Here is a 12,895-nt window from a genome sequence, read left to right as displayed (position 1 = left end):
CCCCCGGGAGCCCCCCGGGACACCCACCTTCCAGGGAACAGCCCCACAGACACAAGCCGCAGCCCCGCCAGCGGGTGCGGACAGACCCCCGGCTCCCCCCGCCGAGCCCGCGGCCCCCGCCCGGCTCCGCTTCCCTCCTCTCCTTAAAATAAATCCCGGAACACGGACGTTAAATAACCGGGGCACCGGCGCCTCCCGAGCTGCTGCACAAGCCTGCGAGGCCCGGTCCCCCCCGCTCCCCCCCGAGCCCCGGGCACCGCAGCGGGCGCGGCCGGGCCGGGCCGGGCCCGGCCCCTCACCTGCCGCCGCCGCCGCCGCCGCGCTCGGTACCGCCCTGGCCAGGGTCAAAGGTCACCCGCGGGGGTCGGGGGCGAAGGTCACGTGAGGGAAGACCCCGCCCACCCGCCGCCGCCCGCCATGGGGGAGCGGCAGGCCCCGCCCACGCCCCGGGCTCCTCGATGCTGATTGGCGGGGCAAGTCCCCACTCCCTCGCGCCGAACAGCCCGCGCTCGTCGCAGGTTACGATAGGCGCTGCGGATTGGCTGGCGCGTTTCGGCCAATGGGAGCGGGCGGTGTTGGTGTGTGCGGAGGTCGGAGTGCGCCGAGGGGGGGCTCCGCGGGGCCGCTGCCGGTGCGTGAGCGGGGCGTGGGACCGGCCGCGCTGAGCCTTCAGGAGCGCCCGGCATGGGGCTGCTGACCGAGCTGGCCCGGGGGCTGGTGCGGGGCGCCGACCGCATGTCCCCGTTCACCAGCAAGCGCGGCCCCCGCAGCTACAACAAGGGCCGCGGGGCCAAGAAGCTGGGCGTGCTCACCTCCAGCAAGAAGTTCATCCTCATCAAAGAGATGGTGCCCCAGTTCGTCGTCCCCGACCTGGAGGGCTTCAAGCTCAAGCCCTACGTCTCGTACCGCGCCCCCGAGGGCTCCGAGCCGCCCATGACGGCCAAGCTGCTCTTCACCGAGGTGGTGGCTCCCCGCATCGAGAAGGACGTGAAGGCAGGCACTTTTGACCCCAACAACCTGGAGAAGTACGGCTTCGAGCCGACGCAGGAGGGCAAGCTCTTCCAGCTCTTCCCCAAGAACTACGCGCGGTAGGGAGCAAGCGGCGGGGCTCCCTGGGCTGCTGCGCCACGGGAAGAGCATCGTCGTTCTGCGAGACGTGACCCGCACCAGCGAATACGGGACGGTTTCTGCCACTGGCTATTATAAACAAATCCTTCCACTTTGTGTTTCTGCAATGTCTGATTTAAATTGCTGTGGGAAAATTGGTGGTTAATGTCCCATCAGTAGGGAAAGCGTTACTCGTGTCTGGCACAGAGTGGAGTTGTGTCAGCTTGCGGGTGTCCTGCTGTCAGACAAGAGCTGATTGACCAGGCGCTGATCATTAGCAGGAGGCAGTTTCTCTCTGGGCTGCTGAAACATCATTCCTTCCTCCTGGGAAGGAATTCCTGACTTCTGGGAACAAAGGAGGACGAGTCTTACCTCCCTGGGAGTCGGGAAGTTCCTGGCTGTGGAGAGCAGGCGGCTGCCAGCCGAACGGTGTACCCCAGGCAGAGCACTGCCGCTCACTCTGAGGGGCAGCTGCAGCCAAAGAGGGAACACCGCAATGGTTTGATCCCCAGCAGAGTGTTCCACTAAACCAGGAGCGAGACCGCCAACAGGCAAAACCAAGTCCGCACTCTAAACTCTCTGAGGACAGAACTGCAGCTTATATTGAATGCCACAATTTTTCCAGACTTTCCCAAGCCTTAAGCCTACACTTTCTTTTAGAGTAAATCAAGACGCAGTTAATAGGAACATTTAATGTCTATTCCTGGGCAGTGCAGCTGATGGAAGTTGTAAGATAACTGTTTAAATTTGAAATGTATCTCAAGAATTGTTATTTTTGGACCTATATGCTTCCAAGAGCAGTGTCCTGCTGTTCATCAGATACTACATGGATACAAGTGACACAAGACAGTAGTGTGCAACTGTTTAAAGTAGAAATTCTAAATGTCTTTGGAAATAACATGTTTCTCTGACACCCAAGTGCACGAGTATGAGAAAATGATTCTTCTGTGTGACAGTGCTGTGTCTGGGGTTTCCATGAGGTTTTCCAAATAAAAATTACTGCAAAGCTTAAGCATTAAAGAATTAAATCGCCATTAAAATGTTCACTTTTGGAGAAAGGAAGCATGTTTACTGTGTTCTTGGTGAGCATCCAGTCTGTCATGAAGACTGACAGATGAGTCCTTAAAGGGTGTTTTCAGGGCTGGGTAGGGCTGTGCGGGTGGGGAGGGGATGCGCCACTTTCCACCTCTTGGTGCTGCAGCCCTAAGTGACCGCAAATGAAGGAGTTGTTGCACACTGGCACAGGGGGTGCAAGAACCACATCCATCGTGGGGCTGAGGGAAGGTGCAGTTTTTCTGGTTAATTGAGCCCGATACGCATTTTTCACTTATTTTTCAGCTCATCAAAGTAATGGTTATACAAACGTGGTTGGGTTCTGCCTTCGGCTGTGGGTGCTGCTGCTGTCGGCAGAGGTGGTGCTTCGCCCCTTCCTGGCAGGGTGTTGCTCTCTGAGGCTCCACCTCACGCTTGCCAAAGGACAAGCGTTTGCCATTGGCTGGAGGGGAAGCAGAGGACAGGTGAATGCAAGGCTGGCGAGCAGACCTTTGATGCTAATACCAGCTTGGTCTTGAACAAGTCGCCCGCCTTACCATCCCCACGGGAAGGCAGATTGTAACATGAGACAACTCATTTCTCAGGGCAAAGCAAGGACTGGCATAATGCATAAATCCAGTGCCCCAAGCTGGTCGCGTTCCATGACACCACACCAGCTTCACTAACCTGTTTCCTCTTAATCTCACACGGCAATAAAACAGCATTACAACCTTCTTAAGACCGAGTCATAGTCAAAAGCCGTGTTGCTACAGGGACACACCCTCAGTGTTCTCACAGAGGCATAAGGAAACTGGATTGTCTGCTCTGACTCCCCAAGAACATCCAACACCACCAAACGCCCTGGAAGAGACTGAGCCATCATAGGACAAGACGGAAGGTCCTCACAAGGACTAACTGTGAAGGACTTCTTAAAATCAAAACAACCAAGAAAGATAAATCACTTATATGGATTTTATTTTAGAAACATCCAAAAATAGGGTGGTTTTTTTTTTTAAACAAAAGTTCTTGTTCACAATACTAACATGAATCTTCATGTAACAGTGCTCAAGAATGTTTTCTAAAATACATTCACCCTTGAAAGAGGAGTTTCAAAGCAGTTAAATTCTGATCTGCTGTGCCTCGTGTTAGAGGCAGCACTGTTACAGATAGATACCTGTTGCTGGTGTTTCTTTCCCTCCAGACAACTAATTCTTTAGGACCCTCAAAGAGAAACCATGCAAGCTACAAGTTACTTACCTAGCTTAAGCTGGTTTTTTGTTTTTACGAAGATAATAAAGTGTTCCAGAAACGGTGTTTTGCTGATATTTCACAGTGAAAAAAGAAAGCTAATGGAGCAACCATGAGAAATTCTGCAGCCATTCCTGGAGGTAGTTAGGGCAAGGTTGGTAAGATTTTGGTTTCTGTACTTACTTATTTTGAACTTAAAAGACATCAGGAAACACTGCTTGTACTTTTTGGAGGTTTTGACCTTAAAGCTGTTGACCTTTACAAATGTGAAAGATCTTGACTTTGGACCTAAATGTATGTCTCACTGCGGAGAGCAGAAAACATGAGTTTGATACCAAGAGGCTATGGAGGGGGGTGGTTAAGTCCGGCAGTAAAACCTCGCTACACAGGTTATGCTAAACCAGGTTGTGCTTAGTTTGGAGAGTGGTAAAGTAAGACTGCACCCAGGTGATGGGTCTGATGTAAAAATCGGGCTGTGCAGATACACCAGCACCCTCACAAGAAAGGCCCTGCTCAGAACAACGCTTCCCATCACTGAACTGCCGCCTGTCATACCGGTCAGTCTGGATTTCCTTCTAAAAAAGAATTTCTCTCTACTAAAGATCACCATGAGCACGTTGCACTGCCAGTATCTGGACTGTCTTTGAGAATCTCTTCTCCAGGTACACGCTAGCTTACAGATCACACAGCAAGCCACACACACAGCTAAGCCTCTACTCACGGGCTTTTCTGAGACCTTCGGGGAACCCTCTGACCACATCTTGTGTGCTTGCCTACACGGAGCAGCGCAGACAAGTTTGGTTTGTGATGGAAGGAGGAGAACGGGATTAATAAATCAATCATACAAAGCAAACCAGCCTTGAAGGGATTCAAATAGAAGGTACAAACAAGGAGCCTTTGAGAGGAAGGCTCTCCTACTTGTAACTAGTACATTAAGAGAAAACTAAACAAACGTGTCTGTGCCTGACCATGCACCCCAAAGCAAAGGCTGAAAATAAACCACCAGTAATTCCATCAGTATCAGCCTTAAAAGACTCACAAGCTCAACAATAAAACTGGAAATGCCCAACAGAAATTAGATGGGGCATAAGCTCAGCTGCCGCTCCCAGCACAGGAGTTTCCCTACCCCTCTGCCTCGGGACTGGTCAATGCAGACTTTCACCTGTTCTTTCAGACAGAGATGTGGTACTTGGCGTCTCTGAAGCAGTCACCAGGCTCATTTCCCACTTCCAGACATGGAGGATATTGTCATAGAAAGAACAAGTTGCTACAATGCTCACTTCTTTCGGGTTGTCTAGAGACCTGGCTGAATCACGGCTTCTGTCCAGGCCTGTTCTGTTGGGTCTCCAGGCTCCCGAGGCAGAACAGCTGGCTGACTCGGGATCCCGCCCTCGGGCAGGACTCCCAGCCGAATCTAAACTCCCCTTTAAATCAGGGCCCCTAGCCAGGTCAGGATCCCCAGACAGCTTAGGACGCCCCTTTGCTCTGAGCGGCAAGGCAGGGCCTTCGCTCTCCTCATCCAGTATTACATCAAAAGTAGCCGTAGGAGACTCGTAAATTATCTTCAAGTTTTGGACCTGCAAATTCAGTCTCTCATCTCCTTCCTCTGATCTTCCCACAAGCTCCTCCGAAGACTGGCACGCAGCAGCAGAGTCCTGTGTTGCAGTCAAGGAATCCCTCGGACAGAGCCTTGACCAGTCAGCTCCGTAGGCCAAGGAATTGTGCAAGACATAGGACGACAGGATGACACATTCCTCCATGTTTTCCGCTTTAAAAAAAAATGAAATGACCAGAAATCAAGTTGTGAAATGGTTTGTTGCAGACTGCTCAGAAGCCATTCTAGCATCGGCTGTGTCCTACAGGAAGAGTTCTCTGGTTATTGCCTTACGCACGAGAGCTAAGCATTCGAGGAGAAATGAGGTTCTGCCTCTCCTGACAATTTTTCACCCGTGATTTTCCCTGGTTCAGTAAGCAGACAGGAGAAGAGGGTTTAACGTGCATGAGGTTTAAGAGCTTCATTATTCAAAATACCTGAAGAGGCTCAAGAAAGACAAGCCAGATCACACAGCGATCCCCACTGAGCCACAAATACAGCTGGTGAGATTGCCAGACCAGGTTCTGGTTATTAATAAATTGCAGATGTGTTCTTCCCATGAGCTTTCAGAGTCAAACGCTTACTCTGATATTAAATGGACACCAAGTTCCTCCCTTCCCTATACAGGAGAAATGTTATCCTCGTTTCACAAGCTGTGGATCTGCCCAAGGCCTGACGAAGCCCAGGAAGGCGACCATTTATGCAAGATTCTATTTGTAATGTAAATGCAAACAGCTTTTAATCGTGTAAATACCTTCTGATTCACATGGAGAGCTTATTCACGTTATTCTCGATTAACCAGACTGCACAGCACTTCCCTTCTGAGGCAATAACCAATTCACCAGCAGGTCAGTAACTTCTGCTGACAGTAAAGCACCACCTGACATCGGAAGAACCTCTCTGAACCATCAAGATGAACACAAACCTGGATGGTCATGTCAACAGGTGGTGCCTTCACACCAAAACTAACAGGCTTTCTTCCCGTAAAAAGAAGTTACAGGAGACTTATGGATGAACAATGACAGTGCCTTTGCACAACCGATAGGGCCAACAGTGAGGACAGGTCTGGGAAGAGTTAGCTCAAGGTGGAATAAAAGTCTACGGCTATTAACATCCAGATCTTTCCAGAAAGCTCAGAGCTGGTGTTCCCCCATTCACCTGGGGGTAGGAAAGGAGAGCAGCAGAGCAGTGCCAAGAGCATCTCTGTTCCACTGCACACTCACCCATGCTGCCGCGGCAGTCAAGGATTTTGAATCCACTCTGCATGCAGGCTGCTAACAGCACAAAATCACAGGTCGGGTGCCACTTCAACCGCCAAACTCCACCTTCAACATGGGTGTCCGCCAGCGGCTGCTTCATGTTCCTGGTGTCCCACAACAGCACGTGCTCATCATAGCTGGAGACATATCACAAATAAATACGCAGACAAGCAGCAAACCTGATTCAGTGCAACAAGTACAAAAGAAAATTACAAAAGATTGCATGCTCTTCACCACACTGAATTTCTGAGAAGACCACACCTTGAGCAGTAGTAGTGTGTTCAAAAGAACAGGGGAGGCTGGTCACACTGGTGAAGGGCAGCTAGAAGGGATTTACCTGCCAGTAGCCAGCAGATTCTCCCGGTGGGGACTGCACTGAATGCTGCACACGCCCATTGAGTGTCTGCAAAAGAAGGAAGAGACAGCAATGTATCATTTGAGAAGGGATTCTTCCTTGAATTTCAAGGATTTTGGGTCAACACAACTACATCAAGGTGTCTCAGGAAAGGAGAGCAAGGTGAACTCAAATCTCAGCCCAGTGAAATACACAGGCAGAGTTCCACCTACACAATCCAACAGCCTTTCCAGGGCAAAACTGCTGCTCACATAGTCTCTCAGCACAAATATTTTCTAGTAATAGTTGTACCATAAACTGCTGTTCAGAGCCCATAAGAATTTCAGCACAACTCCACTCCCACGACACTTTACTCCCAACATCAATATTTCCATAGCAATAATCCCCAGTGTATTTTAAGGTTACATATACAATTTCATTGGAGAGTTGTGTATATTGTTTTAATCATATTCTAAAAGATACATTATGCCACCAGAAAAAAGAGATTACTTCAAGTGAGTGAACAGGTGAGAATAAAATATTTTCTAAAAAACGTTCCATAATAAGATAACCAAATTTAACACACACACAAATTCCCAAATAAAAGTGTCAATCAGGACCCTTCTTTTAGAAAGAAGCTACCGCCATCTTCATGCATGGAAGGGAGCTCTTGGTTTATTATATTGATGGACACAGAGACGAAAGTTGCAACCTGAAATTGTCCTGATGTCTCCATTTCTCAAGGGAGTCAGAAACAGGACTCCACTGTCACTGCACGTCTCTGAATTCAGCAGCTTGGGAAGGGACACAGCAGCACCGTGTGTTCATACACGACAGCTTTAGGGTCCAGCTGAAGCCATGGCTTGCTTACCTCCTGCTGGTGAAGACAGGAGTCTCAGGACTGCACCGGGTGTCCCAGCCCTTCAGCAGGCTGTCATCTCCTCCTGCACAAAGAAAAGATATTGGTACCCTGACTACCATCCAAAGGACCAGGGCAGGACACTGAGGCAACACCAAGCTGATGCTTTTCAGCCCTGGGATCTCACAGCATTTAACGGACACACCAAACATCACTTGAGGCTCACAGTACTCGTCACCACAGAAGAGACGTGCATTAACAGTACCCTCACTTTGCTAAACAAAAAAAATTTAGAAGAAAAAAAGACTGGACTCTAGAAGCTCTCTGCTCTCTCTTGCACACCACAAGAGATGTAACATCTTTTTTGCCAAGAGCCAACCAAAGTACAGTTTAAAAGGCACAGCTTCTCCTAATTAACTCCAACCACTCCCCACAATCAAGAAGCCTTTTACCCCTAGCAGAGGCCCCAGCTCTTTCAAGAGGTGTGATGCAAGCAGTGTACCTAACCCTGGGACGTAAAAATCACAAGGAACACATATCCCTGAACAAGATGCCCCCTCCCTGACACCCCCAAATGACATTCCCAGTTCTTACAGACCTGAATACACAATATCGGTGTCCCAGTAATTAAAAGCAGCAATCCAGGCCTCAAATTTGTGAGCTTCCCACTGGTTCAAGACATGCACAGAAGGTGCAGATTCATCTATGGAGAAAAGATTCAGCTTCCCCTCTGAATCACTGCTGATCACTCTCAAAGGACATCCACTGCAGTGAAATACAGAGAAAACATTACAAATTACTGAAACACGTGTCCTAAGAAGCTGTTAGAGTAAAAAACAGCAGCCAAAGTATAGACAGATAATGTAACATAACACTATATATGTTTGATTCAACTAAACATTGATAGAAACAGGTAGTAGAGCGGAAGGAACTCATGCATTTGTACAGTTGTTCTTAGCTTCAGCCCATCCCATCTTAAAATCATCTACATCAACGATCCCCATTCCCTGATCTCACAGGGGGAGCAAACGCTCACGTGAGGGAAAGAAAACGAGCCTTGGATCTTTCTCCTAGATGCGTAACTTGACTTCGCACATGCTTGATATTACATCAATAAACAAATTCCATGTGAAGAGGGATTTTTTTTCCTACAAGTCAGACTGACAAGATCTCTCAGAGTCTCTCTCCTCTTCTGGAATATGAAGAAATGTTTTATTTCCCTGCTATCACAGACATCTGAAGCACTGGCTGACCCTGACCTTTCCTGCTCTCTTGCTGTGGCACAGTACAGTTGCAGTTTCTGGACACAATGTTCTTGGAGCACTGGCAAAGTTTTGCAGCTCACAGTGCACAGATTTTCTGACATTCCCTGACGAACTAGGTACCTTCTGTTTGGTTACCTGCAACCATAGGTACTGATTTGGTGGCTCAGGGCTTCTTTCCAGTTCTACACTGTATGCTAGTTACTAAACCATACTGAATCCCCCAAATTTCCACACAAGAGATACGGGGTCACCCCCTTCCTACAGACATGTGAAGGCTGCACATTCAGCTTCTAGAAAGGGTTATTTGTCTCTCGAGTGACAACAGCGACAGGCTTTAAAGGGACTGTTCATCATGGCAACAATCATTTATCTTGAAGGGCAGAGACAAGGAGAATAAGGAACGTTAAGGAAGAAGAAAGTATAACTGGGAATTCTACTTATTCATTAAACAGCACGCACAGGAACAGTGTTAATAAGCAAAAGCTATGAAATATTTGCCCCACAGCATTAAGTACACAGCTGCCTGATCCCCGCAGTTTCCAGTCTTACACCAAAGGCACCACTCTCTGTTTTGCACTTAACTTACAGAAAACATACACCCTACCTCTTTCAATGTGCAGCTAATTCATGTTATTTCATGCAGTGATGCCATTTCTGAAATCAAATATATGAGCATCTGAGAGAGGAAGGAGCCACCTCCAAACCAATTCTCTCCTGTTTCTCACTAACTCACGTTTAAACTTCCTACACGTGCTATTATTAGCAGTTCTTAAGCAGAAACGCACACTAAAATTTCAGTTGTTCTAAGAGCAGAGTTGAAACCAGTGGATCCATCTGCATCCCATCTTGGTCCTTCCTTTTAGCAAAGGCAACAGAAGACACATCCCTGGCTCACCTGCCGCCATTCACCAGAGCACAACCTCACATTTGTTGCCGGTTTAGTCTCTGCTACAGAAGCCACAGTACGTGTTCGTGTTCCTTTGTTACCCTTGCTCTGGAAACAGTAACTTCTAGAGAAGGTGCAGGGAGACAGCTGGGACCAAGAAAGTCTTAAACCACTTCACAAAAAGCCATCAAAGGTTCATTTTAAAGTCCTCAACTTATGGTTGAAAACTGTCACACACACAACCACCTCCAACACCAGCCTTTATCTCCCATCCTCACCATTGCTCTCGTCCAGTGGACCAGTCTAAAGACAAGGCCAGACGCTGAGCACCGAGATCAACCCTGAAGCATGGCTCCAACATGCAGCTGTTCTTCTACTGGAAAGAAAAGGAATGGGTTAAGACTAGGAGGACACCAGGTATTTAACAACATGTGTGCTGCTTACTCCCACAGCAGGAGTTCCAGAGACTGATGAGCATATTAGGGTCCAGCACTACAGAAGAGATGAAACATCTCACAGCAACATACAATTGCTTTGTACTGGCTGAAGGGCAAACATATGCACACATGGATCCCCACCCTTCTGCTCCCCATCTCCTACCAAATCCCCCGTAAACTTTGCTTTCTCTCAGTGAGTGATGAAGTGCAGGAGGACCTGACTGCTGAATTCCCTTACAGACTGGCTTCCGCTTTCTTCGCTGTGGGAATGGCTCTCTAAATTACTCCCTTCTCTTCCCAACCAAAAGACACCCCCTCTCCAAAATTCTTCCCTGTTTTTAACACCTTTGCACCTTCTGCTGTGTTTACCAGTTAGTCCATACTCTCAAGTGAGATTTTTCCAGGGTTTGCTTCTGGTCCCCTCATGCTTCTAATCTCCAACACTCTGCAAGTGGGTACAGCCCAGCCAGTCTCTGGTGCCATGAACAAATTTGTGGGATTTATGAGAAACATTATCAGAAGACAAAAGAAGTGTTTAAAACGCTAAGCATACTGAGGAAGCCATGGAAACCATACAGCTTTCCTACAAGTCTCTGAACACCGCTAATAAATCCAGAGATTTATTAAATCTGGGTTAAACACAGCTTCAACAGCAGCAGGCGTTACAGCCACCTACCTCGCTTCCAGTCAGGTGGCAAAACTCCACGGCGCCTGTCGAGTTTGCAATGCCAACCATGGGATGTTCTGCAACAGGAACATGGCACCTAAAAGATCAAATTAAACAAGTCTTAAATGTCCATCTGTCTTGTATTTAAGGAGGAAAGCAAAGTCATAACTCTTATTCCAGGATGCACAAGGAGCAGGTACTCGACCAAAAAAATCTCATGAAGAAAAGCTAAGGCTCCTCAAGTTTCCACAAACCTGCATGGAGGCGAATATATATAGGCGAAATGTACTATATATTAATATATAAACAAAAGAGGTCCACAGTCACTAAGCAGCTGTTCATAAGTTAGCAGAAGAGCGTAACAGAAATGAGCGCAGCCTTTGCTCACTGAAGCAAAGGGAAGAATACTTCCCTCCAAGAAGCCAGGGGCAGTTTAGTTAGTGATTATTACTGTTGCTGCCATACCAACAGCCAAAAAAGGACCCCAGAGGGGCAGACCGCACTGCTGGGAGCTCCAAGCCTTGACAGGCCAGCATTACCACTTGATGTCCAGGATGGCAGCAGTGTCAATCCTTTGGATTTCGGTCAGCGGGATGTAAGGCTGCTCCTCGTTGTAGTGATACAGGTAGAGGCGCCCAGTCCGGTCGCAGGCCCCATTGCTTCCTCGGCAGTCAGTCTACATCAACAATTGGGAAGAAAATAGAGGCTTAGCAGCATTTCTACCTTCCCCAGACCTCTCCCCACGCGAGGCCTTGCCAGGAGCAGCCGGCAGCAGCAGGGCAGAGGGCTCCCACTTGTCAAGTCCCTCCCTGGAGGGATTAAAGTCGCCACAGCTCCCTCAGAGCCAGCCGTGCCCACTCAGCCCCACATGCTGTGGCCACCTCAAGCCAAGCCAGCCGGGACAAGGCGCAGCCCCACAGCTCGGGGACTGACAGGACCGGGGCCGGGAGCTCAGCTGAGGCGGCCGCTGCGGCGACCCACAAAGGGCGAGAAACCACCCCCAGGCCCGGCTGAGGTGGCCAAGGGCGACCCCGGGCCCGGCTGAGGTGGTCCGCGGCGGGCGGGAAACACCCGCCGAGCGCGGCCTCGGGGCTGGAAGCGAGCCCCGGTGCGGTGCCGGGCGGGCTCACCGCGGCGGGCGGGCGGAGGTGGTAGGTGCCGCAGGCCAGGATGCTGTGCCAGCCCTCCACCGGGCACCACTCCACCGCGTCGGCGCTGAACTCCGTGTCCACCACCTGCAGCGTCCGCGTCCGGCACGGCGCCGCCATCTCAGGGCGGGCTCATGCTGCGCGGGGCGGCGGGACGGCGGCCGGACGGCGCCGGGGAGGCCGCGCCGCCGCGCAGCGGAACCGCCGCCCGTCTGCTTCCCGGTCAGGGGCGGGCCGGCGGGGCGGGGCGGGGCGGGCCGGGCGCGGCTCGGCTCGTCGGGGGCACCGGGGGAGCAGCTGCCCCCGCGCAGCCCGGCCGGGAAGCGGGGCCCGGTGACACAAGCAGCTCGGGGACGCGCTGAGCTTCGTCCTTAGCGCCCTCGGATGAGGGGTTTTTCCATGAACTGGTCCAAGCTCTTCCCACACGCACCCACCGCATCCCGCGGAGAGGTGTCTGCAGCTCCGCCGCTGTTAGGTGAAGGGCTGCTGCTCGGTTTAACCCAGCAGCTGCTCATTAGAGAGAAAATCAGCAGCAGTATTCCCTTGGCCTCCTCCCTGTGCCGCTCTTACAGACCTTCCTCCTATCCCCATCACTCATCTCTCTCCCAGAGACGGGAGGTCACTGATAGAGCTGTGCCCTCACAGACCATGGAAGGACCCTGTTCCCTGCCCTGGGCCTTTCCCCTTTCCTCGCAGGCCTTCCCGAGAGGGAGGGTGAGAACCGCACGCTCAGGATGCAACACGCAGCCAACTTATGCCGCGGTGCTGGTCTCTGCTCCCCATCCTTTCCTTGAGCCTGGTTTGCTGCTGTTACCCAAGCAGAAATTTCTCCAGGACTGTGTTTCACAACCTAAAGGTCTCATTGCTGAGAGAAAATAGGCAGCTAAGGGCTTGTCTTTTGAGGTTTTCCCATAAGCAACACTACATTTATTGACACTGAATTTCATCTACCAGCCTGTCTCGTAAGATCCTTCTGCAATTCTTTACTCAGCCTTTATTATATTATTATTACACTGAATAACCTCCTCAGTAGATGTTGTCACCTTCCTGATTCATTAC

General features: G+C 50.3%; 3 protein-coding genes across 6 annotated transcripts in view; 1 reads left to right on the top strand and 2 right to left on the bottom strand.

Annotated features, from left to right (window-relative positions):
- PNPLA7 (patatin like phospholipase domain containing 7) overlaps nt 1–434 on the bottom strand; it is a 117,093-nt gene extending 116,659 nt beyond the window's left edge. For 3 of the 4 annotated variants that reach the window (XM_068414084.1, XM_068414085.1, XM_068414087.1), the window contains exon 1: nt 300–433. The gene's annotated coding sequence lies outside the window, so the exon portion shown is untranslated. Of the gene's footprint in view, nt 1–299 lie in introns of all 4 variants that reach the window. The other variant, XM_068414086.1, reaches the window with a different exon arrangement.
- A 139-nt stretch (nt 435–573) lies between these two features.
- MRPL41 (mitochondrial ribosomal protein L41) lies at nt 574–2,169 on the top strand. Its single transcript, XM_068414030.1, has one exon. It carries the CDS (start codon nt 685–687, stop codon nt 1,090–1,092), a length of 408 nt encoding a protein of 135 aa, XP_068270131.1. The 5' UTR covers nt 574–684; the 3' UTR covers nt 1,093–2,169.
- A 928-nt stretch (nt 2,170–3,097) lies between these two features.
- Nucleotides 3,098–12,018, bottom strand: DPH7 (diphthamide biosynthesis 7). The gene is made up of 9 exons (XM_068413878.1): nt 11,819–12,018; nt 11,228–11,364; nt 10,698–10,785; nt 9,863–9,957; nt 8,032–8,198; nt 7,446–7,518; nt 6,578–6,643; nt 6,205–6,377; nt 3,098–5,155 (listed from the first exon to the last, which is right to left on the bottom strand). The coding sequence occupies exons 1-9, from the start codon at nt 11,954–11,956 to the stop codon at nt 4,533–4,535; spliced, it is 1,560 nt and encodes a 519-aa protein (XP_068269979.1). The 5' UTR covers nt 11,957–12,018; the 3' UTR covers nt 3,098–4,532.
- Nucleotides 12,019–12,895: the final 877 nt, after the last annotated feature.

This window comes from Nyctibius grandis, chromosome 16, assembly GCF_013368605.1.
Source record: "Nyctibius grandis isolate bNycGra1 chromosome 16, bNycGra1.pri, whole genome shotgun sequence".
NCBI classification, from domain to species: Eukaryota; Metazoa; Chordata; class Aves; order Nyctibiiformes; family Nyctibiidae; genus Nyctibius; species Nyctibius grandis.
The sequence above is the reverse complement of the archived record's forward strand: the minus strand, read 5'-3'. Positions and strand labels throughout refer to the sequence as shown.

What these genes read in the sequence shown, in the direction of transcription:
- MRPL41 (XM_068414030.1), top strand. Translation starts at nt 685, where the DNA reads ATGGGGCTGCTGACCGAGCTGGCCCGGGGGCTGGTGCGGGGCGCCGAC.
- DPH7 (XM_068413878.1), bottom strand. Translation starts at nt 11,956, where the DNA reads ATGGCGGCGCCGTGCCGGACGCGGACGCTGCAGGTGGTGGACACGGAG. An exon ending in GCCATCCTGGACATCAAGTG is followed by an intron (nt 10,786 to 11,227) that starts GTAATGCTGGCC and finishes TTGATCTTTTAG; the next exon opens with GTGCCATGTTCCTGTTGCAG. An exon ending in TGACTGCCGCGGCAGCATGG is followed by an intron (nt 5,156 to 6,204) that starts GTGAGTGTGCAG and finishes TTTTTTTTAAAG; the next exon opens with CGGAAAACATGGAGGAATGT.